This window comes from Meriones unguiculatus, chromosome 4, assembly GCF_030254825.1.
Source record: "Meriones unguiculatus strain TT.TT164.6M chromosome 4, Bangor_MerUng_6.1, whole genome shotgun sequence".
NCBI lineage: Eukaryota > Metazoa > Chordata > Mammalia > Rodentia > Muridae > Meriones > Meriones unguiculatus.
In genome coordinates this window covers 18,091,742-18,116,252 of record NC_083352.1, presented here as the reverse complement: position 1 = coordinate 18,116,252, position 24,511 = coordinate 18,091,742, and the positions used below count along the sequence as shown (strand labels likewise).

Genomic DNA, 24,511 nt, shown 5'->3' with positions numbered 1-24,511 from the left:
CCAAATAAGAATTAGTGATAAAAATAGGTCACTCCACAAATTCATTAGCAAGAAAAAATAATGTATCTTATGTAAGAAATAAGTCACAGCCACCAATGTAGAAGTATGGAGTTAACAACACATGAAAGAAAAGAACAAAGCTTAATGGCATGTATGTATGAACAGACAGGAACAAGTAAGAACAGGTACAAGGGTCACTTCTCTCTTTCTACCGTGTGGGTTCCAGGGCTGGCACTCAGGTTGCCAGCAAGCACTCTTACCCACTGAGCCATCTCGCCTGTCCAAGAACAAAGTATAATGAATAATATAAATGTGTGAAAATGCCATGACACAAAAACATTAAATTATTGACTTTAAGAGATGTTAAGGGGTTAGAGAGAGGGCTCAGCAATTAAGAGCACTTGCTCCTTGTGCAGAGGACCCAGGCTCAGTTCTCAGCACCCACATGGCAGATTACAACTGCCAGTAACCCCTGCTTCAGAGGCTCCTGTGGCCATTCTTGCTCCCATGGGCACCAGGAATGCAGGTGATACACATGCATTCATGCTAGAGAAACACATAAATAGCAAAATAGCAATTGGTAAATCCAGGTTAAAATATAAAAGGATTTGAACTGTTTGAAGGTCTATGTGTTTGAACATTTTAATAATAAAACTATTGGCATAGAACAAAATGGCCTTTGTCCCAGAAATCCTGCAGTGAGTCAGGTTACAGTGTATCTCCTGTTCATGCCTCAACGGTACTACTGACAGCCTATTTAGGATTCACCCTTGTGTGCCTTTCTGTCTGTATGTCCAGTGTTAGCTGAGATAGAGCAGACAAGAGTTATGAATAGCATCTCGTTAGCAATACTCACTGATCCAGAATTGATTCTTCTGTCTGTATCACTGGAAATTTGCAGCAAGTTCATTTTACTTCATATGTGTACATTTTTAACTGTCCTTAATAGCTTATGAGTGTTATTTTTCTTTTCTGCTTAGTTTGATTGGGGTGGGGATGCTAGGAATCAAAGACAGATCGTCATGATAAAATAGTGATAGCTATAGCTATATGTGCATTTCAGTAATTTGATTCTCTGACCCCTACTGCAGTGCTGGGGATTGAACCTCAGGCCCCGTGTGTGCTAGGTGGCACTATACCCCTGGGCTATATTCCCAGCCTTAGCTTTATTTCTAAAACTGATGTCTTAGATGCTAGATTCAGGGGTTTGTTTTTCTTTTAATTTGTAGATTATGTGTGTGAATATGTACATATGCTTAAGATTCCCTCCCCCCCCCCCCCCGCAGGTTATCCGTACATTAGACCCTAAACAGAATCAAGGAGCAGCACCAGAAATACAAGCTCTTAAAAACCAACTACAAGAACGGGATCGGCTGTTTCACTCATTAGAGGTCAGTCACTACCTTGTACAGTAAAATACTGAGGTTTTTAGCTTTTTCAGAGTCTTGCTAAGTTATACAATTGTACTCCGGTTTAAACAGTTACTTGTTTATTTTTCTTGATATTTAATTCACTTGTATCTTTATATGTGCTTCTGCTTCAGAAAGAATATGAGAAAACAAAGAGTCAAAGAGACATGGAGGAGAAATACATTGTTAGTGCCTGGTACAATATGGTAAGAGAAAAGTATTTCAGTATAATGCAGAGTTTGGTGACTATGCCATTATACTGCCTGTACTGTAGAAGTAATTCTACCAAGAGAATCTGAAAGTCATTTCTCTCCTAACACATACTAACAAAGCCTCTATGTTGACCTTAAAACTGTAAAGCACTATACAAGGCTAAGGCATTGTGAAGTCATCATCCCCAGGGGATAGAAAAGACCAGGTTAGTTTTATTTCTTGGAGCCATGTGTTGTCGGGAAAGCAGACATGGTGATACCTAAAGAGATGAAGTAGCTCTTGCATCGTGGGCTGTGTCAGCACCTTTGCAAGACTTACTTTACAAATAGTTAATCTATCTGGAGGGATTTGGAAATGTTTAGTTTCAGACCTTGACCACTGAAGATTTTGAAATGGAATATTCCACCACACCTTCAAAGAAACTAAATGTATGTAAGGGAAGGCAGTAACTGTTCATTGGCGTATGCATAGCTGTGAATTACACAGGATGAGGCTCCTTCTCTTGGACCTTTTGTCCTTCTTTGCTTTGTGTTCTTTCTAAGGAAACCATTTCTACGTCTTTTAAATGTTGGGGGGGTTAAAAATTATTCGTTGTGCATGTGTGTACATGATGGGTAGGGGTGCTATGGAACATGTGTAGAAGCTGTGTGGATTCCAGGGATTGAACACAAGTTGCTGGGTACATCAAGCTGCGACTGAGAGCCAGGACAGGGCAAATCTTTTGAAATAAGGCAGCAAAGCAGAAACAGCAGAAGTCGGCTGAGTAACCTACCAGCAGCCAGAAGCAACAGTACCCACAGAGCCATCTCCCCAGCCGAGATGTTAGTACTTTGAAGCAGGAAATGAGGCTGTTCTTTCAGTTTTCCCCTTTTGTCTTATCGCTCTGTTGACACGACAGTGTTGTTTTTAGGTTAGCGTTGCCGTTGCTACCCTCTCTTAAAGGTTAATTCTCCAACCTTAAAATGCGATCTGACCTCTACGGAGATGTGTGTTTCATGACATCTGATCTCTACGGAGATGTGTGTTTCATGACATCTGATCTCCACGGAGATGTGTGTTTCATGACATGCTGGACTTACAGTGCGCCAGTGTGTCGGTGCAGTTTAAGATTTATTGTAATTTTTCTTTTAAGACAGATAATTTTGAATGAGGATATTACTAATAAATAGTTTTCTCGAAAATTAAATTTAAAAGAAGAGAAAATAAATCCCATTAGGGGACTTCTCTGGGCATTAACCCAAACCCCACTGTTCTGTCTTCCTCGAAGCTTAGTGTTCACAGTCTCATAGCCCTGTACTCCGATCCCCATTAGAAGTTCACATCCTTGACTATTTTTTATGGCTTCACACAGTGCTCACATACTGCTTCTTATGGAACCAGATTTCGTTATTCTGTGACATGGGGGCTAAAGGATAGTGCTAATTTTTAACTTTTTGGAGTGAAGGGGTAATTACAATAGACACACATGCAAGTTCTGTTCACAGAGGGTAACCAAGAGGAGGAAAATCATACTTACATTCAGAAAGTTTTGCACCTCAGACAACTTAAATAGGAGTCAAGATGGTGAGTGCTGGGGCAAGGTATTAAATTTCTCAACAAATAGCTTTATGTTGGCCTCTGACATCTTGAAGTATGTGAAATGTGTTGCTCAGTGGTGGAGCCCTGGAACACAGACCACAGAGGCCCAGGTTCCCCAGTCAGTTGCCTGAAAAATTAGAATTTTTTTAACTAAAGTGTAATTTCATTATATGAGGTAAAATGTTTTCAGTAGATACTTATCAGTTTTACTCAAACCTGCAAATGTATTTGTTAAGTTAAAGTTGAGTTAAAAATATATGCTGGGGGTTGGCAAGATGACTTAGTAGGTAGTTGTGCTTGCTGCACAATCCTGTCAACCTAAATTCAGTCCTTAGAAACTTACGTAAAGGTGGAAGGAGAGAGCCAAGGCCATCAAGTTGTCCTCTGACCTCCACATAAACTGTGATACAGGCATGCATAGCCACCATTTACACACACACATTTTATGCTTATATTCCTACCTTCCCCAGGACATTTCCCTGAGGCCAGGCGTGGTGACACAAGACAGTAATACCAGATCAACATCTGCTTGGATTACCTAGTCTCAGGCTAGCAGGGCTAAATAGTTTAGAAAGAAACTAGTAAGAAGCAAATGAATTTGTGTTTTTTCTTTCTGATGAGCTCTATGATTTCCTGTTTGTGTGAATCAGCTGCTACCAATCAGTTGCACTTTTCTTAGAAAATCACTATTTGATTTGAAAGGAAAGTATAAGTGTTGTATTCTAAAAATCATTCCATTTAACACTCTGCCTTATAGAAAACAAAACAAACACACAGAAAAGAAATATTTTCTACAATTTCCCATCGGCGAAAATGTTTTGTGTTCTTAGTACATGTGAAAGACTGAAGTAATATTCAGAATGCAAAGCTATGGCCAGTGTCTAATCTAGAGGCTAATTATTAAAAGGAAGATGGTCTTTTCTAGTTCCATCCATTTGCCTGCAAATTTCAAGTGATTTCAAACTGATTTCCTTGTTTTTAATTGCTGAGTAGTATTCCATTGTGTAAATGTACCACAATTTCTGTATCCATTCCTCAGTTGAGGGACATCTGGGTTGTTTCCAGATTCTGGAGATTATGAACAAAGCTGGTATGAACATAGTTGAACAAATGCCCTTATTGCATGGTTGAGCATCTTTTGGATATATGCCCAGAGGTTGTATAGGTGGATCGTGAGGTAGCGCTATTCCTAAATTTCTGAGAAAGTGCCAGATTGATTTCCAAAGCAGTTGTACGAGATTACATTCGCACCAGCAATGGAGGAGGGTTCCCCTTTCTCCACAACCTCTCCAGCATGTGTTGTCCCTTAAGTGTTTGATCTTAGCCATTCTGATGGGTGTGAGGTGGAATCTCAGGGTCATTTTGATTTGCATTTCCTGGATGACTAAGGACACCCAGCATTTCTTTAAGTGCTTCTTCACCATTCAAGAATTCTCTGTTCAGAATTCTGTGTTTAGTTCTGTACCCCATTTTTTTGTACCCCATTTTTTAAATGGAACTAGAAAAGATCATCCTGAGTGAGGTAACCCAGAAGCAAAGAGAAACATATATATTCACTTATAGCTGGATATTAGCCATATAATATAGGATAAACATACTAAAATCTATAGTCCTAAAGAAGGTAAACAATAAGGAGGACCCTAGGGAAAAGGATGAAACCTCATTCAGAAGGGCAAACAGGATAGGCATCAGAAGTAGGAGAAGAAAGGGAACAGGACAGGAGCCTTCTACAGGGGTCCTCTGAAAGACTCTATCCATCAGGGTATTGAAGGAGCTGCTAAGACTCACGGCCAGACTTTGTGCAGAGTGCAGGGAACCTTATGGAAGAAGGGGGAGATAGAAAGACCTGGAGAAGACAGTGCTCCACAAGGAGACCAACAGAGCCAAAAACCTGGACCCAGGGGATACTGCAGAGACCACAACCAAGGACCATGCATGGAGAGGACCTAAACCCCTCTGCTCAGATGTAACCCATGAGCAGCTCAGTCTCCATGGGGGTTTCCTAGTAAGGGGAACAGGGGCAGTCTCTGGCATGAACTAGGTTGCCTGCTCTTGATCACCTGTCCCCTGGTGAGGCAGCTTTACTAGGCCACAAGAGAAAGAGGATCCAGACAGTCCTGATGAGACCTGATAGTCTAGGGTCAGATAGAAGGGGACCTTCCCTATCAGTGGACTAGGGGAGGGGCATACTCGGGTTAAAGAGAAGGAGGGTGGAACCAGAAGGAAATGAGAGAAGGGGCTACAGCCAGGATGCAAACTGAATAAATTGTAATAAATAACAATAAATAAACTCTTAAAAATAAAAAATAGGGGCTGGAGAGATGGCTCAGCAGTTACGAGCACTGTCTGCTCTTCCAAAGGACATGGGTTCAATTCCCAGCACCCACATGGCAGCTTACAACTGTCTGTAGCGCCAATTCCAAGAGCTCTGACACCTTCACACTAATGCACATAAAATAAAATAAAATAAATTATTTAATTTTTTTTAAGATTTATTTATTGTTTATACAACATTCTGCTTGCACACCAGATCTTACTATAGATGGTTCTGAGCCACAATGTGGTTGACTGGGAATTGAACTCAGGACCTTCGGAAGAACAGGGAGTGTTCTTAACCTCTGAGCCATCTCCCAAGCAATTTTTTTAAAATAAATGTTTTTAAAAGTTGGAAGATGGATTGTTTAGTCTCCTGTCTTCTGTGCATCATTTCCTCGTTGTCATCCTCCACTTCTCTGCATAGGCTACCTATACGAGTTATTGGTATGATTGACCAGCAACCTCAGTTTCTCTTGCTACCTTAGTTCATTGTCTTATTAAAAGAATACTAAAATTGGCCCATTCCTAGCTCCTGTAGCCTTCTGATCTAGGAGAAGTGGTGCTGTCATGTCTCACTGTTTCTCCAAATTCTGAGAGTGCCTGCAGGTTTCCTCCTCCCGCCTAGGTGTAGCTGGTGACTTTGCCCCTCTGCAGAGGTAGTAAGTGATCTTTTCGCTTTTAACGGGAGATCCCCTTCTTGGTTGTGCTCTCTATGGTGAGTTGTCAGAAACTTTGCTTAGTTTGTTTGATAGTACGAGTCTGCCCTGAAGTGAAGAAAAACAGCGCTGTGGTATGTATAGCACCTAGAATGGCTTTCCTTCATAAGAAACGAGCACCTTCTTGTTTTTCCTTTCTGATGAACTCTGTGATTTCCACGTTTTGTATGAATCAGCTGCTACCAATCAATTGCACTTTTCTTGGAAAATCACTATTTGATTTGAAATGAAAGTATAGGTGATGTATTCTAAAAAATGTTCTCCATTATCTATTGTTTTGATTGTTGTGAATTCATAAAATTAAGTCATAATTTTTCCAAAGGAAGATTTGTACCTAATTATAAATAATCATAAAATTTTAAACTATAATGAGTAGAATTAATATTCTTAATAAGTTATACCTTGCTATTCATTGAAGTAAATTCTGCATGATGACATTTATTTTTGTAAGCATATGCTCCATGCTTCCACTGGTGACTTTTGCTTTTCTTCTCATGTTACAGGGAATGACTCTACATAAAAAGGCGGCTGAAGACAGACTGGCTAGCACAGGTTCAGGGCAGTCATTTCTAGCTAGGCAAAGACAAGCAACCAGCACAAGAAGATCCTACCCAGGCCATGTCCAGCCAGCCACAGCAAGGTAGAGAGGTCTTACCATGAGGAATTTTTAAAAAGCATACTTCTGTTACATATAACAACATTTCAGGAAATTCAGCCAGCTTATTTTATTTCTCTCCTGTGTTAATATTTAGTGTTTCTCGTGTGAGGATTTTTCTCTCTCTTATATCGTTTAGTTTCTTTGGCCCTTACTTTATGGTCTTTTCAGTTCCTTTTAATGTGCCAAAAATTTGTAAATGTACAATTAAAAGTGTTGTATAATAGTGTAATACTTTTCTTTGTATGAAAATGTCTTCTTCCCCATTTGTGTGGGCTTTGTAAAGAATCAGATTTTCTGCCAATAATTGATACACAATTTATATTCTTTATCGTGCCTACTGTGTTACCATACTTTATAAGAATGTCTTTGTTTAAAGGGAATTAATCTTTTTATGGTGTATTAATCTGTGTTTCGATTGTTTTCCAAATGCACTTCAGATAACTTAAACATTTACTGTACTATATGAAGTGGTGTCAAGTGCACTTTTTGCAAAGACAAACTACATCGGCAGAGGTGCTGGTTAGAGAGATCTGTGGCACCTGGCAGGATCACTAAGAGGGGAGAAATTAGACTTCTTCTAAGATTTGGAGTTTGTTTTAAAAACATAAGTATATAAAATTTCATTATTTCCTGCTCACTTGTTTGCTGGCAGAATGAAATGGTGCAGATATTTGGGTAGAAAATACAAAGGATAAAATTTGGCTGGATTTTTTCTTCTTCCTTTGGAATATCATGAGTAGCTAAGAATCAGATTCTAACCATGCACTTTTAATTGCTCTCCACATGTAAAATATTTATTTTTCATATAGGTAGCCTTATTTTGGGGGCAGTTCTTTGACTTACGCCTCAAATGTTTTATAGATTCTGTGAGCTTTTCCTTTTCTCAGTTAATCTTGATAGCTAACGTCTTACTATCACTCGTTAAGATCAGTACGTGACTTTCTGTATGTAATATTGATAGGACCCCTTACAGTTTCTCTCTACTCTCCCTACAAGTCCAAGAACTGGTAACAGGAGAGATTTTTCTTGGGTATTTGGTTGTTCAAAGTGCTTACATTGTATGCCACATTTATTTACATAGATGAATGCCTGTTAAGCAATCATATGAAGCACCTTGTCTAAGGAATTATATAATTTTAAACTATCATTTATTTGAAAATGATCTACCTTTTGTTTTTTTTATATTGATTTGTGTATTTTATCCCAAGTTATTTAAGGTTTCCTCCAGCCTTTTTCTTGTTCCATACCACATTTTTTAAAAGAAAAAAGAAATCTGAAATTGGATCACAGGGTTATTTTGTTTCTTTTTAGGTAAATCATGTAAGTGGAAGATGTTATATCATGTACTTGCTGTTTGGAAGTTCTGTTTTCATTTAGTTGTGTATAAAAGACAAATAACTTTAACTCAAGTTTAATGTGATTAAGAATTTTCAGAAACTATATTCAAGTGCTCCATTTTAACTGCCTACTCTTTTATAAGAAAGTTGACCTAGAAATTTGTCCTGCATGTTTTGTTTTGTTTTGTTTTTTTTAAACAGAGTCTTTATGTAACCCAGGCACCTTGAACATATGATGCTCTTGGATTATAGGCATGAACCAACATTCTCAGCTCTTAGTATTTTTTTTTCTTGAAAAAAGGTATCACAACATAGAGAAATAACACAGTGCAACAAGCAGCACTTCTTTAAAAAAACATTCACAGCAAATGTTTAAGTATACTCTGAGGGCGTCTGCCTAGGAAGACTAGAAAGCAGCAAGAACTAGCAATAGTGGAGAGAACTGTGTTAGGACACCACCACACCTGCGTCAAATCCTTTGACTTAAAACCATCCTGCCTCTGCCTTCCAAGAGGCTGAGATTATGGTATGTGCCACCACACCCACATGATATATCAAGTTTGAAAATAAAAGATTAAAGATTGGAGCCAGCAAAATGGCTCAGCTGGAAGAGTATTTGCTGCCAAGCCTGAGGACCTGAGCTCAATTCCTGGGGCCCAGATGATGAGGGAACAAGCTACTCCCAGGGGCTGTCCTCTGTTCTCCTTATCGACACAGTTGTAGGTGCACACACAAGTAAATATGTTTTAAAAGATTAAAAGTAGCTTAAAATAGTTCTCACTTCATCCTTAGTTCACATAATACCTAAGATTCAACCACTTTTTAAATCAAATTGGTTTATGACCCCTACTCTTAACAAAATTATTGGTTGTTGAGAAATTATACCTGTGGAATAAAGTAAATGAAAACAAGAGATTCTTGAAGCTACTCATCAGCCAGATTTTACCTGTGGGGTAAAAACATCTCAGTGTTTTGATTTTAATTTTCTATTTACCTGCCCTCTCTATGGATACACCCACACCTACCTAAACCACCTACCAGATTCTTTTCTCTGGATGTTTTGGGAATGCCTCAAGCTTTCAGAAGGAAGATAAGCTTCTTTTCTTCCTCATCTGTTGTGTGCTTATTTCAGTGTTTATAGCCTTCACTGTTGTTTGCTCTGTCTTTAATGTTTGGTTGATTTCCTTCAGAAATGGAAGAAATATTTCTCATGATACTTCAGAAGAAAATAAAACATGCTTTCATAAGAAACAGCATCTGAATATATACTTTAGGTATCATAACGCCAAGAGTAAAACTTAGGTATGAACCAGGCAGTGGTGGCACACACCTATAATCGCAGTACTCAGGGAGGCAGAGGCAGGTGGATCTCTGTGAGTTCAAGGCCAGCCTGGTCTACAAAGTAAGTCCAGGACAGCCAAGGCTAACAGAGAAACCCTGTCTCATAAATAAATGAAGGAAGGAAGAAAGAAAGATGGTGGTGGTGACTTTTCCACTGTGTGGTTTAGGTCAGTTTCTCTGCCAGTGATCAGGAATGTCGTGGGTGATATGTGGTCTCTAAGAGCCCTAGATAGATAGATAGATAGATAGATAGATAGATAGATAGATAGATAGATAGATAGACAGATAAGGATGGCGGTGGCAACTTTTCCACTGTGTGGTTTAGGTCAGTTTCTCTGCTAGTGATCAGGAATGTTGCGGGTGCTCTGACAGTGATGTGTGGTCTCTAAAATCGAAGAGGTCAGTGATGCTGGGCTGTATCTTCCCATGCTTTTTTGGTACTTCCTGAAGCCTCTGCTTGTTCCATGTGTCTTGTCCCAGCATTAACAAGGGCATGAGGACAGTGTCATTGTGTCAGCCTGGGAGGAGCTGTCACCAGCACATTAGTTCTTACAACATCCTTATTTTCTGTGCCTTCTAAACAGGGTTTACAAAAAAAAAAAAAAAAAAATCATTTATGTTCCACAGTATACACTTAATATTATAATAAAAAAAAATCCAGTAAATGTAAGTTTCTTGCATTCTGAAATGAAAGTAACACTAATGCACTTGTACATACTGTTTGTTTGCTTGCTTGCTTGTTTTTTCCAAGACAGGGTTTTACTGTGTGTCCTTAGCTGTCCTGAACTCATATTGTAGACCAGGCTGGCCTCAAATTCATGGAGATCAGCCTGCCTCTGCCCCGAGTGCTGGGATTACAGGTGTGTGCCACCAAACCCAGTTCCACTTGTACATACTTTTAAATGTTTTCTTAAAACTAGTGAGAGAGTTGGCTGAGCATTTATGAGCATTTACTGTTCTTCCAGGGAACCCTGGTGCAGTTCCTAATGTGCAAGCTCACACCCAGCCTTCTGCTTCACATCCCATTCCAGGGAATCCAATGCCATCTTCTGACCTCCACAGGCATCAGGGACACATGTGGTGTGCATACATGCATGCAGGCAAAACACTCATACACATAAGACAAATCTATAAAAAGAAAGTTTAAACTGGGTCACAGTTTTATTATTACCTAACAATAATAAAAATAAGTCCCTCAATAAATGATCCATATTGAATCATTTCTATTACCTTGGTAAAATTAGCTTAATGTGATGATTAAATTGTAATAAGGATAACATCGTCCAATTTTCTTGACGTTGTTTAGTTAATGTAATAAGAACCCAGTTGCACAAAGTCTAACTAAATGTTATCAGTAAGAACCACCAATCTGGTTTCACTAGGTGTTTTAGATCCATGCTGTGCAAATATGTGAAAGTGGGGGATTAAGTCTAAAGCAAGTTAGGGGAAAAGATGCCTCTACGAGCAGTTTTATTCACCTTTCAGTAGCAGTTCATTTAGTCTTGTTGAGTAAAGGTGAAATATTTTTGAGGGCTAGGATGTAGCTCAGTGGGTTTTAGCTCATTGCCTAATATACATGATGCACTGGGTTCATTGCCTGTTATCATGTAAACTGGGTGTATATGTATATAGAGAGTTTGAAGCCAGTTTAATCTATATGAGATTTTTGTCTTTAAAGAAAAAGTGGGCCGGGCGGTTGTGGTGCATACGTTCAATCCCAGCAGTTGGGAGGCAGAAGCAGGCAGATCTCTATAAATTTGAGGTCAGTCTGGTCTACAGAGTGAGTTCCAGGACAGTCAGGGCTACACAGAGAAACCCTGCCTTAAAAAATCAAACAAAAAAGCAAAAACAAAAAAATGTGTGTGTGTGTGTGTGTATAAATAATTCTTTTGTTGAATCTCTTATTCTCACATAAGCATTAATCTGTTCTTCTAAAAATAACCATATTTTAAATTTTAAAGTCTTTATTTCACTGAGTTATCTTTAATGAAAACATGAAATTTAAAATATCTTCTTTACTCTCCATATTTAATCTTCTTTTTTTTTTTTTTTTTCAGATCTTGTAGTTGATGAATGTTGTAATTATGCCCAGTTTGGAAATGTGGTACTTTTCTGAACATCCACAGTCCCTACCTGATAGGTACTTAGCTAGTTTCTATCCACTTGACTTAACATAATTTGACCCCACAATGAAAGGGAAGCATTTAGCATCTTTTTTTGCTAAGGTGGAATCATGTTAGTACCAAACGCCTTTAGTTTTCTGTTCATTAAACCATGAAAGAATAGTTGGACCTTTGTTTTTTTAAGAATTGCTGTTTTTTATTTGGGGGAGGGAGATTTGGGCAGGATATGTGCAAGTGCCATCCATGGAGGCCAAAGGAAAACATCAGATCCACTGAAGCTAGAGTTAGAGGTAGTTGTGAGCTGCCCTGTGTAGATCAGGGGTCTTCTGCTAGACAGCCAGCTGAGCCATCTTTCCATCCCCAAGTATTTGGACTTTTTAATCTTCATATTATGAAGATATTTTTTTCCTCTGTGTTTATCAACCTGATTCAGCTTTGTATTTAACAGTGAAACCTATGTGATATCTAGTGTAATCCCAGAACATGGGAGCCTGGGGATAGAAAAATGCAAGTTGGAAGCTAGATGGGACTATTCAATGAGACCTTGTTTCAGCACATGGGAGCAGAGGCAGGCAGAGCCTTGTGAGTTCGAGGCCAGCCTGGTTTACAGAGCAAATTCCAAGACAACCAGGGCTCTGTTACATACAAAAACCCTGTCTTGAACCACACCCCTCCAAAAAAAAAAAGTGTGCTCAACAAAATAGAATAGGACACGAGGCCTGTGACCCAAAAAACCCTACGTTCAGTCCCTAGTACTTATGAATTAATGAATATATAAATGCATAAAGTGGGATATCTAAATATATAAAAATTATCATGTTCTGTTTTCCTTTTCATGACTTAAAGGGTTTTCTATCCAATAGAAGTAACCTCATTAACTGTAGTCCTATCAGAATTAAATGTGATTCAACCCTTTGTTTGTTTGTTGATAAGGGGTCTCACTGTGTAGACCAGGCTGGCCTTGAACTCACAGAGATTCGCCTGCCTGAGTGCTAGGATTAAAGGTATGTACCATCATGCCTGGCTTTTGTTTTTTCCAATCCAATTTTATTACATTTAGAAAGAGGTTTCAAAGCTTATTCTTTTAAACTGATTTGACTATCGTGTAGCTACTTTCAATGCATCTCACACAATATTTTACTTTTTATAATGAATATTTTAGTGATTGATACATTTTTCTTTGAATATTTATCCAATTTTAACACAATAATGGTCTAATATTTTTAATAAATACAGCTAAAAGCATATAAAGTAATTTGCTAATAACTAACTTGCTTGCTAATAACATAGCTAACTTCTAACCTTCTCTGTCATGTCACGTTATTAGTCTTATGTTTAGTGTCATTTTTATATAATGAAAGACAACACAAATATAATGGCATTTCTTGCTTTTAAGTCATTATGTCATCAAAGTGTGTACTGATTACTTTAAAACAGCTTTTCATCGGTCCAATTTATATTATTATGAGTAGGAAACCATAAATTCTATATTTAATGTTTTTAAATATGAATATATGTGGATTCCTCCAATTACACCAACGCAATAGAGGGACATTGTTTTGAGAAATAAGAGGCCTGAGCCTAGTTATGGCTTGTATATGAAGTTTGAAAGTTATATGGGGGTCCCTAAATGCATATGATTTAAGCACATGTATATAAATCTTAGGCATATATGTGTATATTTCTGTACATATGTGTGTGTGTGCACACACATATTTAAAACCAGACTACCAAGATTTGCTTTACATGTCTCTTTTCAGTAATTTTCTGTTTTCTTACAGTTTTAGTAATACACTGTAAGGTTAAGATTAAATGTAGTATGAGAGAATAGAAATTGAAGAAAGCAAACGGATGGCTCTTAAGACAAATCTATTATTGAGAGCAGAGTGAATATTGGGGTAACAAGTAGCCTAATCAACAAAAAGTAGGCCAAGAGATGCCCTTAAGCAGTGTCTCAGTAGATGTCCCGTAAGTTTTAGTCAACAGGATATTCTATCCTTAGTACACATTTGTCTGATAAAAGAATAGACCAGATCTAATGTCTAATTGTATTTTGGTGAGTTTAACTTAAGCATATAATATGCATGTTAGTGGGAGAGAAAACATTTCATTTCTTTTTATAACTATTGAACAGTTACTAATACTTTAGGGATTTAGAATGTTAAGGAAACTTTGATTTGATGAGATGAGAGAAAAAAATCTATGATGACTGAAATTATCACAATTTCCCAACAGGTATCTATATCATACTTTTATAGTTTAAAAAAAACATTGTTTTAATTTTATGTTCCCCTCCCCCCAATTATACATTGTACTTCCACAAAATGTCTGTAAATGAAGACAAAGGTAGACCTTTAAAACATTCAAAAGTAAGCCTGATATATTACATTACCACAGGCTCACAAGCAGGTGTGGAGGTCCTAAGATGAAATTGGGGGTGCCCATTAGCTCAAGATTTCCCACCCACAGGGCTATTAAAATCTGAATTATATCTGCTTTGATCTTAAAGGAATCACACTGAGAACACTGAAGCACACTGACAAGATGTCAGAACAGACTCTGTCACTTGAGAGAGCTCTGAAGTGACAAAGTAAAGTAGAAAGAGCCCATGTTTATTCTTGCTGTGCTTGGGAACCTGTAGACAGTGTCACTCTGTGTCCTTCTGTTGTGTTTTATTAGAGACAGGAAGCTTAACATCTACCTTCCTCAGCAGTGGAGATTGTTTATACCTTACTACAAGTTTTCCAGCACTTTACTAGGATTTGATAATAATTCTTCCTTTCCTCTTCTGCTTTACTTTGGTGTTTCCAGTTGGCACCTCGGTGCCATGAATCAGAGTCTGGAAACATGCATATAACTGAGTTTGCTACTGGTCACACTACAAGGTGTATTTTACTACAGTGTGAAGCCAGCTTTTGGGTTCTCCAGGCGCACTCTACCTTCCAGCTCCAAGCCCAGCACACTGTGTCTTCTCAAGCACAAACTCCTTTGAAACTGTGTTTCTCAAGGATAAAACTAAACACTTCTCTGCTTGATGAGATTTTCTTATCCTTTGAGGGATTGTCTTCTAAAATAAAAACCTGTAAACCATCCCTACCTTGTTTTTCCCCCCGACCTTTGCAAATACTGAAAGAGAAGGAAAAACAAAACATTTCAGAAACTGAGAAGTCAAATCATCTGAAAAAAAAAAAAAGTACTATGATAGTTTTGTGGTTTTTGTTTTTTTTTTTTCTACCTTGGGTTTTTGTTTTTTGTTTTTTTTTTTTTTTCCTTAAATTTCTCTTGCAAAGATTTCATCTTGTGCTGGTGAGGTTTTTGTTTTTTGACTCAGAAGTGAATGTAGCAGTCATGTTAGAGACCAACAGTTACGGATACTTGTTTGAGGAACATTAACTCATTACTGCCAGAGAATGGGGAACTTGGCTCATAAAAACCATTTACTTCTGGTTTGGTTTGGTTTGTGCATTTTGGACCAGTGGGCCTACCTCTAGTTGCAAACCAAATGGTACAGCCTGCCTGGCTTCAGTCAGTCTCAGTTTCTGTCTCTATGTCTGTCTCTGTGTCTCTGTCTCTGTCTTGCTCTCTTTCTCTCCATGTAGTAGTTTCTTTCCTATGAAAGTTTACTTAAAGTCGAGCACCTGGAAGAAAACAGCACTGAAATGGGAACGTCTACATTCAACTTTAAGGAAATAGAGACCTTGTTTTCCTTCCCCGAGTAAAAACTAGAAAGGCAGGGTGGTGGCACACATCCATAATCCCAACTCGGTTAAGGCAGCAGGATCACAAGTCTGAAGTCAGATTACACAAGTACAAAACTACACAGTGTTTTGAATGAACATATTCTGTGTAAGCGGTCAGTGAATAAGTTTCTAAGTGTCCTAACTCTGGCTTCTTCTTGTTAATCTACATAGAGTGGCCGTAAGCCAAGTCAGTACCGCCGTGTGTACACAGCCTACACGTAATTCTAGCGCTTGTGAGGCTGAGTGAGCGGATCTCCACAGGGCAAGGCCATTCAGGGTGACCTGTGAGATTCCATCACCACTTCAGCCCTCTGCTCCTGTTGTTCAGCGCTCACACGAGTGCAGTGGGCAGTGTGGGTGTGGAACATTTCCTTCAATGCAGAAAACTATGCCAGAAAAAGGAAAGAAATTAGAGGCAGTCGATCAACTTACAGGTCAACTAATAGCAGTTGCTAAAGGGTTTAACAGCTGACAAGTGTTTCTTTCTTATGAAAGGATTTTTTATGATTTATTTATCCTATTGCATTAGTGTTTTTCCTGCATGTATGTCTGTATGAGGAACTGAAGTTACAGTTGTACGTTGCCATGTGGATGCTGGGAATTGAACCCAGTCCTCTGAAAGAGCAACCAGTGCTCTTAACTGCTAAGTCATCTCTGCAGCCCCTCTTATAAAAGTTTTGTAGCAACCTTTTTGGCCTTTGAAAAATCAAAGCCCCATATTGTGAGTTTTTAGTATATTCTTCCCAACACAAATTATCAATGCTTTATCACTTGATATAATTAAGTCATTTTATAAATCATTGCTTAATATTTTCAGGCATTTCTCTTTTATAACTTTTAAATTGATTATATTACTTGTCATCCAGGAGAAACTGATAATAAATGTTTAACTTATTCTCAAATAAAATTTAATAAATGTCATAGCCCTTACATTATTTAAATCTTTATATATAAATATCTCATGAAAGTCACTGTTTCTGCCCTATGAGTTTTAAATTCATGTTTGGCTATCTTCTACTTCAAAAGTACACTTAGGGTCAAATAAGTAAATTTCTTCATGGTTTCTGGCTCTTGTTAGGATGATGAGTCCAATCAGTTTTTTCTTTATGAAGTGAACATTTGTTATTATAGAATATGAAAACATTGGGAAATTATACTGGTTTTTCCTTCACTATACTAAAGTACTTTATTTAACTTAAAGGTTTATGTTAATATATCTGAATGTTTCAAATCAAACTAAGGGACTTCTTTTAAACAAATGTGGATATGTAGGTTTGTTTTTGCTTTTCTAGGGTTTGCAGTACTGGAGAGCCAATCTAAAGCATATTAGAGTACTTTAGTAATCATTTTTTTTTTTTTGAAACAAGGTCTCACTTTTTAGCCTTGGCTGGCCTGGAACTCACTGAGATCTGCTTCCTCAGTGCTGGAGCGTGCTCCCCACTCTCTGCTGGAGAGTGCTCCCCACTCTGTTGCTGTTGTGATTCTTTTGAGTCAGATAAGCCTAGTGAAGCCTTCCCTGCTCAGCAGTCACCATGCTTTCTCTTTCTCTGGTCAGGCAGCAGAATCAGAACAGTATTGTCAATTCCCAAACAGGTTGGGAGACTATTGCTGTAATTCAAGTACAGATGAGCAAATGATAGCCTGAGTTTGTCTTACTGTTCTCTTGGTAACCTAACTGCATATGTATCCTACAAAGACTTGTTGGTTAAGGATAATTTTCAGTGTGCTCTACGTAAGTAACATTTTAGTATAAATGTAGAAAATGACTGTACACAGATGCCAATCAGTGATCTGGCACTTAATTTTTATAACAATCTACTTTGTTTTTCTAATAGTTTTAGTTACTTATAATTCAAATCCACTAAAATAACATTGTCATCACTAATTTTGGCATTTATGGTTTCTGTAATTCATAATACTTTGTACTCTGAAGAATAACTTCCAGATTTGTTGCAGTTCTCTCATTTTGAGAGTTGCCCAACATTTATAACACCCATTTTTTGTTATGTAATGGGTAGCAAAATTTAAATATGTTTAATACTTTGCCTTATTTAGGTTAGGAAATTCAAAATACCAAGAATGTCAAGCTAGGAATAAATTTGTTTCCCTATGGTCACCTAAGTATATTGAAGTTGGAGTCATATTGACTACAGCCCCATGTGTAAAGCTTTGTACTCAAGTCTTCAGGATCACCGACTGCCCTCTAAGTTGTTGCTAGTTTCACATTTGACATAGTGGGATGTTACCCACCTTGCATTTTAGCCACTCTGAAAAGGGTATTACTAGTTATATCCCGCTCTAGTTGACTATCGAATTCATAGGTTTGTAGTTTTATTCCTTGTTGTTGTAATCCAGCAATGATGTCCACTTTCGGCTCTACGTTTCCGACTTGAATTCCTATTTAACAACACCATACTTAATGGTGTTCAAGCATTTCCCGCTTGTTTACCAAGTCTGGCAGTTACTTAGGTTGTCTTGAGTCTTGAGTGTCCCCACTGTTAGCTGAGGAAAATGAGGTGTTAGAGACTAAGTCACAGAAAGTTCTGAGAAACCAGCAGAAAGTAGGGGGTTTTGTTTGTTTGTTTAATCCTGTATTTCCTTTTGGTTTATTTTTATTTTATGACTGCCAGCTTGTTATATATGAGTGTTTATATATGCATATAATATATGTATATGAAAAAGTTAAGATTTGGTCAAACTATATTTTCCCACTCAAGTACAAAGAACATGTTTTCAAGGCTGCAAAAAGTGTACAGTTGTTAAACAAGTTGTAAATAAAGACTTGTATAAAAATCCAGCATACATCTTGTCTTTTCTGCTCTTTTCTATGACAGATGTTTAACGATTGACTGATCTTTACACTTGATTTTGCAGTTGCTGCGGCTAGGTAGGCAGACAGAAATTAACAGTCTTGGAAACCATTGAACATAGACCCTTCCTCATAATCAGCCTTAGCCCACCTCTCATTTCCAGGCAACGCTCAAGAAAGGGAAGCATCACAATTAACACCTTTCTTAAGATTTTAAAATGAAAGGGGGAAAGAAGAAAACTATCTTCTTACTCAGAAGAACAAAATCTGAGTTCCTGCCCTGGGTGGAAGCGTGACATTCTAATCTAACCCTAAAATTGTGATAATTTCCTTTCCCTTAAAAGTTAATCCAATCTAGGTATGGTGGCACAGGCCTTTAATACCAGCATCCCGGAGACAAAGGCAGTTGGATCTCTGTGAGTTTAAGGCTGCCCTGTACTACACAGTTCCAAGACAACCAGGGCAAAATGGTGAGGCCCCGTCTTAACAAATAAGAGTTAATCCAAGTGGGCTTATCAGTTATTTGGCCACAAAAGCACCCAGCCTAGGTATGCTGATAAACCTGAAAACACGTCAAAGTGATGCAAAGAATAACTTTCCTTTAATGAAATAGGATACTTAAGGGTTTCACCGCACGCTAGCACTTCAGGTTGCGTCAGGATTGATGCCCGTCCTCCATGGTGGCCTGTGAAGGCAGCCCCACTAGGGGAGAGTAATCCAAAAGCATGCAATAACGCCCATGCTCCCCTTACTAGAGGACCCACAGGAAGACCTAGTTGCCCAATGGGTATATATGGGAGGGGCCTTCCTGAGAGTTAGGAGAGGGGCAGAAGGAGAGAGAGTGGAGGAAAGGAGGTTGGGGTTGGGAACTACAATTGAGATGTAAAGTGAACACTAAATAAAGCTTAAGAAAAAAAGTTTCACCCCCAGGTCTGTCCTTCAGAACAGTTGCTTAAAGATCTTACCCCTTACTCTGTTCTAACTTAGAGTTTTCCTTTTTCTCTGGTCTTCCTCCATATATGGACCAAAGGCCCAAGTATACTTGCCCTGACACTCTAAACACTCGCTCTCTATAAAGACTCCTTTCTCCCTACTCCTGTGTCTGTTTGCAGACATCCACTACTGGACCTGCTTGCCTTTTGGACCTGGTTCAGAAGGCATGACTTTCTTCCTCTTATCTACCACCTGCTTCACAGTAGCTGCTAAGCTTGACAACTTTGTCTGCCCTGTTGTTTTTCTCTCAAACTTATAAAATGGTCCTCAGTCTTCCAAGTCTCAAAATACTTTGATCAGCAAAACTAAGAACTCAAAGGGGAACACATACTCTCTAGTAAAACGTGTTCTGTCTGTCCACGGAAGGCAGATGAGGGAGCTGGAAAAGTGGCCTGGCAGTTAAGAGCATGAAGCGCTCTTGCCGAGGACCTGAATCCAGTTCCCATTACCCATGTATAACCATACATAACTCCATCTCCATGGGGAACCCCATGCCTGGGCCCCTGCTGTCTTGCCGAGGACCTGAATCCAGTTCCCATTACCCGTGTATAACCATACATAACTCCATCTCCATGGGGAACCCCATGCCTGGGCCCCTGCTGGCGCCTGCACACACGTGCACATAATTAAAAGTAAATTAAAAAATCTTTTAAGGAAAATTAAGATGTGATATACAGAGCACAGTGTATAATATATAACAGTTCTGGGGTGATGCCTCTGTCATGCTTGCCACACAGCATGAAGTCTTGAATTTAAAAATCCCAGAGTAGTGACATAGTTATAATCCCAGTACTGGATGGTAGAATCCGCTCACTCCAGCCTAACCAGTGGGTTCCAATGAGAGACACTTTTAAAAAAGCAGTGAATGGCTCCTGAGAAGGAACAACCGAAGTTGTCCTTGGTCCTCCGCACACAGAAGAAGGTCAGAAAGGCAACGTCTCTCCCTTTCATGTGGCATCTTAAATCAAGGAGGGACATCTGTGCCACATGGCATTTCCAATTCTAAGGAGAGCGGAATTGTGATATCTTCCGCCTTCCTTGAAATTTATTGTTACGGAGGTACTGGAGGTGGTAGGGAACCTGATTGGGGGTGGGGGTGGGGAGCAGGGCATCCCCAACAAACTTCAAGCCTACTAATGTCTAAGTAGCTACATGATTCTGTCACTTGTTAACTGTAAATCAGTATCTGTTCAGTTTTCCCACTGTGCTAGTTTGTGATTTAAACTGCTGCTGTGTGTGTGAGCCTCTCTCTCACTGTGAACCAGCATCATACTGTTTTCAGTTAACAGTGTGGTGAAAAGCACTTGCCTGAAGGATGTCTTCTCTCGTGATCCTTGTTCACAGTAAATTTTGTGTGTGTCATATTTTAAAGACTCATTTTTAATTTTTATTATGTCTGTAGGTATGTGTATGTGAGAGTAAAGGTGTCTGTGGAGTACAGCAAAAGGCTCTCATGGAGCAGGAGTTAGAAGGGTTTATGAGCTGACTTATAGGCGTTAGGAACCAACTCAGTTCCTCAGTCCTCTGGAAAGGCAATTACATAGATTTAACCACTGTCATTTATATCCAGGCCCAGGCCAGAAGTTCTTAAAGGTAAAAATTAAACATAGCTTCTTCCCTTTTAGAGTTAACATTAAGGTAAGCTGATAAATGGAAAAAAAAATGGGGACATAGTATGGAAAGAGCACCTCATGCTGAAGTCTTGACACCATGAATCAAAGTGGGCTGAAGGGATGACTCCACAGGAAAGGGCACCAGCTGCTCTTGCAGAAAACCTAGGTTTTATTCCCAGCACCTACAAGGCAGCTTACAACCATCTGTAACTCAAGTTCCATGCCATTCATGTTGTACACAGAAATGTAGGCTGGCAAAATACCCATATACCTAAGAAAAAAATTCCAACACAAAAAGCATTTGTGGTAAACGTGCCAACAAAAAAAAAAAACAAAAACAAAAACAAAAACATTCTATATATAGAGATTCCCAATGAGAATGTTAAAGTGGCGACAGTCATGCTTAAGACCTACACACACATGGCTTTTCTCCTTTCCCAGCTATAAACCTTTAATTTTCTAGGACTCCAACCAGAAACTGTGTAAGGATGTCTTAACTCCTTTGCGAAATTTTAGTATTTCCTGATTTTAGTATGTTGTGGTCTCTTCTAATGGACTTCATTAGAGCCACTCTCTAATCTCACATATCAAAGATGAAAAAAAAATTGTCCTTCTTAGCAACTCTCTGAGATGTACCTTGAGAGCCACTAAAATAGTAAATACGTTGTCTTACTTTGAACAGTGCTATGATGAAACACCATGACCAAGGCAACTTATAAAAGGAAGCATTTAGTCAGGGGTTTGCTTACAGTTTCAGCCCATGAGCATCATGGCAGGAAACATGGGGGCAGTGCTGGACCAGTAGCTTAAAGCTCACATCTATCTCCAAGCTGTAGGCAGAGAGAGAACACTCAAGACTGCATGTCTTATAGTCAGTGTCCTACTGCTGTGAAGAGACACTATGACCAGGACAACTGTTAAAAAGGAGAGCAGAGCCAACATATCTGGATACAGGGGGTCTAGTGGAGACTGATGCACCAACCAAGAACCATGCATAGAGAGGACCTACGCCCCTGCTCAGATATAGCTGATAGACAGCTCAGTCTCCATGTAGGTTACCTAGTAAAGGGAGCAGGGCCTGTCTCTGACATGAACTCTGTTGCCTGCTCTTTGATCACTTCCCCTAAGTGAGGTGGCCTTGCCAGGCCTCAGGAAGAGGATACAGGCAGTCCTGAAGAGACTTGATAGTCTGGGCTCAGTTGTTAAAGGAGGAGGGCTCCCCCTTTCTGAGAACAGGGATAAGGAGGAAGCCGGAGGGAGGGTGGGACCTGGGGAGATGAAGGAGGGGCCTACGATTGGGATGTAAAGTGAATAAATTAATAATTTTTAAAGGAGAGTATTTAATTGGGGGCTGCCTTACAGTTCAGAAGCTTAGTTCATTATCATCATGGCAGCATGCAGGCAGACATGCGCATAGAGAGCTCAGAGTTTCACATCCAGATCAGGCAACAGGAAGAGAGAGACACTGGGCCTGACTTGAGCACTTGAAACCTCAAAGCCCACACCCAGTGACACACTTCCTCCAACAAGGCCACAACTCCTAATAGTACCACTCCCTATGAGATTGTGGCAGCCATTTTCATTCAAACCACAACACTGGACCTGGAATGGAATTTTGAAACCTCAAAGCCTATCCCCAGTGGCATACCTCCAGCAAGGCCACACCTCCTAATCCTTCCCAAACAGCTCCACTAACTGGGGACCAAGCATTCAAACATATGAGCTTATTGGGGCCATTCTCATCCAACCTAATGATCCATGAAAGATAGTTATTGACAGCCATGGTTTTTTAGCCAATTAAAAGTTTTAAGTCCTTTTTATTGTCGGCCTGAGAAAGTGCAGGCCCATGCCTCTGAAAAGTCTCAGACTTTTCAGCTTGGTGCCCAAGCTCAGGAATGTAGAGTTTTCAAAGACAAAACCACAAAGGCCATAACTTAGGTCAATGTTAGATGAGAGTCAAAGTAACCTTAAAATGTTTATTCCTGGCAGAGCCTAGTCATTATTTCAGATATATCATCAGTCACTCATTTTTATGTATCTTTTCTTGTCATTTTAGTTTACTAATTTATTTTGGTTAATACATCTGGACCATAGTTGAGGCCATGGAAATCTCAAATGTGCTGTCAAGGCAGATGTGACCATTGGTGGGCAGAGGGTAGAGGGTTGAGAATTGTCTAAGCAAACATAAAATGGAGTCAGAACAGTATAGCATTACCTTAGTCAGTTCAAAATCACCACTGCTGAGACTCTTAGTGCAACTCTTGCTTGGACTCCTATACGCCTCCTGGGTACCGTTAGATAAGGATGTGGGTAAGAGGAAGAGCTCCTTTGTTAGAGACTGAATTACATCTCACATAAACAGACATTTTATTTACTCTAGAAAACTCAATGGGAAATCAATCCTAGATCCCAACCTATGTTAGGAATGTCTTGAGGGAGAATCCAGGGAACAAAGGGAATTTCTTACAAGTTTCCCCAAGGGTGGGTGTTTCCTTCTGGCCTTTGAGGGCACCTGCACACAAGTGGTGCACATTAACTCAAATAGTCTCTCTCTCTCTCTCTCTCTCTCATACACACACAAATAATGACTATGTAATAATGTTTTTAATGCTTATTGTATGGTGTAGGTTTTAAACTTTTTGTTTATCTTAGCAGGGTTGTGTGTGTAGATTAATAATAGAATTGCGGTAGATACTAGCATTTCTAACTTCTGGGTTTGATCACTAGCACAGGTGGGCTGAGAAACTCAGGACAGGAAAGTTGATTTGGTAGATAACACCTTGGGCTGTTAGGATCCTGGAAACTTCTGCTAAGATTACATACCAACCTCTGTTGGGATCCCAAAAGTTCCCTTTTCTGCCCTATAAAACCTACAAGATCCCATTGCCACCCTTCATTTTTCTAATTAAAGGGCAGTCTGCTTCTAAAGACAGTCTCTTTTATTTCCACTTTGCCTCGATCAGCTCTGATTTAAGAATTCCTCCTAGAATATACTCTGTAGCCAGACACTTGGGTTTTTGCTCTACTGTGAGTGAATCTGGTGCCTAACTGATAGTAAATATTTGCTAACTGAATATATCTGTATCTATTCTCTATGACATTTAGAAAAAAAGCTTCCCTTTTCTCTAACATACACGCGTATTACTCACACAAAATCCAAACTTAATTCCCAAGGACAAAACCCCTGGATTAATAAAATTCTGCTTTATGTAAACCAACATTGAAAAACGTGGAAAAGTGTGAAAGAATGGAACTGGGTAGCGTGGTGAGGGGATGGGAGGGCTGGCTGTGGACCATTCGTGAGTCTTCACACTCCTAACTAGGATAGTCCAAAAGAAGGGAGCGGCAGGGGGCTGGAGATTTAACTCATTGGTAGAACATATGCATAGCACGCGCAAGTGTGGGTTCCTACTCCACGGTTGAAAGAGAAACAAAAACAAAGAAATTAAAAAAAAGAGAGAAAAGAAAAGAAAGTTACCCGAAGAAGAAAAACAGCAGCTAACTCCACTGATACTAAAGGCCTAAAGGCCTCGGCGAAGCCCTGCAGCCGGGAAGGGCCCCTGGTGCCCCAGAAGAGAGTACAGCCCTTGGCAGGGGCTGGCCAGGCCTCCCGGCCGGGCCCTCTACACTTACGCCTCTATGGTAGAGCCCGAGGAACCGGAAGT

General features: G+C 39.3%; 1 protein-coding gene and 1 long non-coding RNA gene across 2 annotated transcripts in view; one reads left to right on the top strand and one right to left on the bottom strand.

Moving 5' to 3' along the window:
- Nucleotides 1–18,228, top strand: part of Hook3 (hook microtubule tethering protein 3) — a 103,010-nt gene extending 84,782 nt beyond the window's left edge. Inside the window, exons 20-22 of the mRNA XM_060381553.1 lie at nt 1,287–1,391; nt 1,544–1,615; nt 6,736–18,228. Coding sequence (XP_060237536.1) covers nt 1,287–1,391; nt 1,544–1,615; nt 6,736–6,876 — 318 coding nt within the window. The 3' untranslated portion in view covers nt 6,877–18,228. The remainder of the gene's footprint in view (nt 1–1,286; nt 1,392–1,543; nt 1,616–6,735) is intronic.
- The window catches only part of LOC132653598 (uncharacterized), a 36,076-nt gene extending 11,621 nt beyond the window's left edge, over nt 1–24,455 (bottom strand). Inside the window, exons 1-2 of the long non-coding RNA XR_009591325.1 lie at nt 24,325–24,455; nt 23,062–23,130 (exon numbers count right to left, since the gene is read on the bottom strand). This is a non-coding gene — a long non-coding RNA (uncharacterized LOC132653598). The remainder of the gene's footprint in view (nt 1–23,061; nt 23,131–24,324) is intronic.
- Nucleotides 24,456–24,511: the final 56 nt, after the last annotated feature.